At 37.2% G+C, this 2,447-nt stretch overlaps 1 protein-coding gene across 1 annotated transcript; it reads right to left on the bottom strand.

Annotated features, from left to right (window-relative positions):
• Nucleotides 1-1,871: 1,871 nt before the first annotated feature.
• On the bottom strand, nucleotides 1,872-2,441 carry LOC106002524 (olfactory receptor 6-like; the record flags this gene model as incomplete). Its single annotated transcript, XM_013037387.1, has 1 exon — nucleotides 1,872-2,441. A coding segment is annotated over one exon (570 nt), but the record flags the coding sequence as incomplete, so codon positions are not given.
• Nucleotides 2,442-2,447: the final 6 nt, after the last annotated feature.

Raw genomic sequence — 2,447 nt, 5'->3', positions numbered from 1 at the left:
CAGCTGAGAGTGGAAAGTGAGACAAGAATTCCATTGATATACTTAAGTCTAAATCTAAAGGCTTGAGAACCAGATGAGCTGATAACTCCCAAAGAGAAGCCAAAAGACTGCAAATCAATGGTAGAGCTTGTGTAGGTCCCTGGTCCATAGCCCTGAGGACCAGACACTGATGTTCAAGGACAGGAAAAGATGGTCATACCAGCTCAAAAAGAATAAGTACATGCAGCCTGAAGGTAAACAAAGTAAAACTAAATATGAAATGTAGTTTCTAATGTTTTAAAATATATGGAATGTTCATTATAAACTCTTAGCAGACCCATGTTTCGTTGATCCATTCTTTTATTATTCCCATTAAGCCAAAGAGAATTTATCTCTTTTTGACTAATTTTTATAATGATAAAATGGAAGCATATGCTGTGTGGTACAATCTTTCTTTTGTTTGGAGTTATTATCCTTCAGTAGTTTCAATTCAACATGTCAGTTTGTGAGTACAATGCATATTAATGTGTCACCCCTTTCATCATTCTCCTCCTCTCTCCCAATCCTATCCATTCCCTCAATTTACCTAGTTCCATTTTCACATATGTACATTGATATTATAACTCTCCCTTACTTCCTCCCACCTTGCATCTGTTCCAGCTTCCTGTAGGGCCATATGCATATATACATAAACATGTTAACTAAAGTAAAGCATATATGGAGAGGATTCCAGTGGTATAACTCCTTTGAATAACTAAACATTTAACATAATGGTAACATCTTTCTTCTACTTTTTTAAAAAGCAAAACAAATGAGAAAGTAGATGTCTGAGAAGCCTGGAAAAATTCCTTCATCAATGGTGAAAAACAGAATCAGCAGTAGAGACCAAGGACATCTTAAAAACACATGTCCTATTGCCAATGTGAATTTTTCCTTTATCTGAAAAAGAATGGTCTTTAAGGAACAGTCACTTGTTCATCAAAAATGTATGTGCAGAAGTTTCAACCAAGGAATGGAATTAAAGCAGGAAATCATAATGATTTTCATTTTCTCTGTGTCATAATAAGTAATGAATTCTCCTTTATAGTGTTTCTGTTACCCACTGAAGGAAGTTTGCCTTTCATTTTTTTAAATTTCAAAATCAACCAAAATGAGAAATCATTAAGACCAATTGATTATAAAGAAGGCAGTTTCTAAAGTCTTCGAAACAATTGATAGTATGTGTGTATGTTGTGTGTGTTGTGTGTATATGTATATGTGTTGTGTGTTTGTGTGTGTACATGTGTGTGAACTAGAACTCGGGGCCTGGGAACTGTCCCTTAGCTTTTTCACTCTACCACTTGAGCCACAACTCCACTTCCAGCTTCTTGATGATTAATTGGAGTTAAGAGTCCTCATGGACTTTTCCTATCCTGACTGGTTTTGAGTTAGAGTCTTCAGATCTCAGCTTCTGGTATAGCTAGAGTCACAGACATGAGCCACCAGAGCCCAACTACATCTATGATATTTTGCACAGCAAAACTTTTCTTTGTGTACTCCATTTAAGTGAAAGAGGACTTCGAAAAAAAGTCAAAATGAAATAATCCTCCCAACATAACTCTGAGAAGAATTAGATAATACGTATTTTTCCTGACACAGTCTTCTTAAATGATTAAATTACTTTATACTACTTTCATTAACACAAATATTTTTGAATTTTGACTCATTCATCTTCTGACTTATAAAAGGAAATATTTAAATAAGACCTGACAGAAAGGGAAATTTCTCTGATCACTGTTTCCATGTCCCTAAACCATTTTCTAGGTCCATATGTTTACAATGTCGACTTTCCACTAATGGCAGTGGGTTTAAGTGATTAAGACAAATGCTAAAGAAGGCTTATCAGTGTGTCTTCAGCAAGGGGGATCTCTCAAGAAAAGGGCTTGTCCACTTGCTATGGTTTTCCTAATGCCATCCTTGACTTCCTTGTTCCTCAGACAGTAGATGATAGGGTTGAGCATGGGAGTGAAGACTGCATATATTGCTGAGATCAGTTTGTTAGAATTAAATGAAGCAATGGCCCGAGGTCGGACATACATGAAAATCACAGCAGTGTAGAAGATGATGACCACTGTAAGATGAGATGCACAGGTGGAGAAGGCCTTTTGCTGTCCAGTGGCTGAGGGTATGTGTAAGATGGTAGAGATGATGAAGACGTAGGAAAGGACAGTGGCTGAGAGAGGAAACACAAGTATGACAATTGCTAGCACAAAGTCTACTATCTCTGCCATAGATAAGTTCATGCAGGCCAGTTTGAGAATAGGTGACACGTCGCAGAAAAAATGATTTAAGATGTTATTGCCACAGAAAGAAACCTGGGAGATAAAGTAAACTTTGGCCATGGAGATGGTGAAGCCACTAACCCAGGAACTAATAGTCAGCTGTACACAAAAGCCTGTGGTCATCATGACAGGATAGCGAAGCGGACA

This window comes from Dipodomys ordii, unplaced genomic scaffold (assembly GCF_000151885.1).
Source record: "Dipodomys ordii isolate 6190 unplaced genomic scaffold, Dord_2.0 Scaffold12868, whole genome shotgun sequence".
NCBI classification, from domain to species: Eukaryota; Metazoa; Chordata; class Mammalia; order Rodentia; family Heteromyidae; genus Dipodomys; species Dipodomys ordii.
This window is presented reverse-complemented; position numbering and strand designations above follow the sequence as displayed.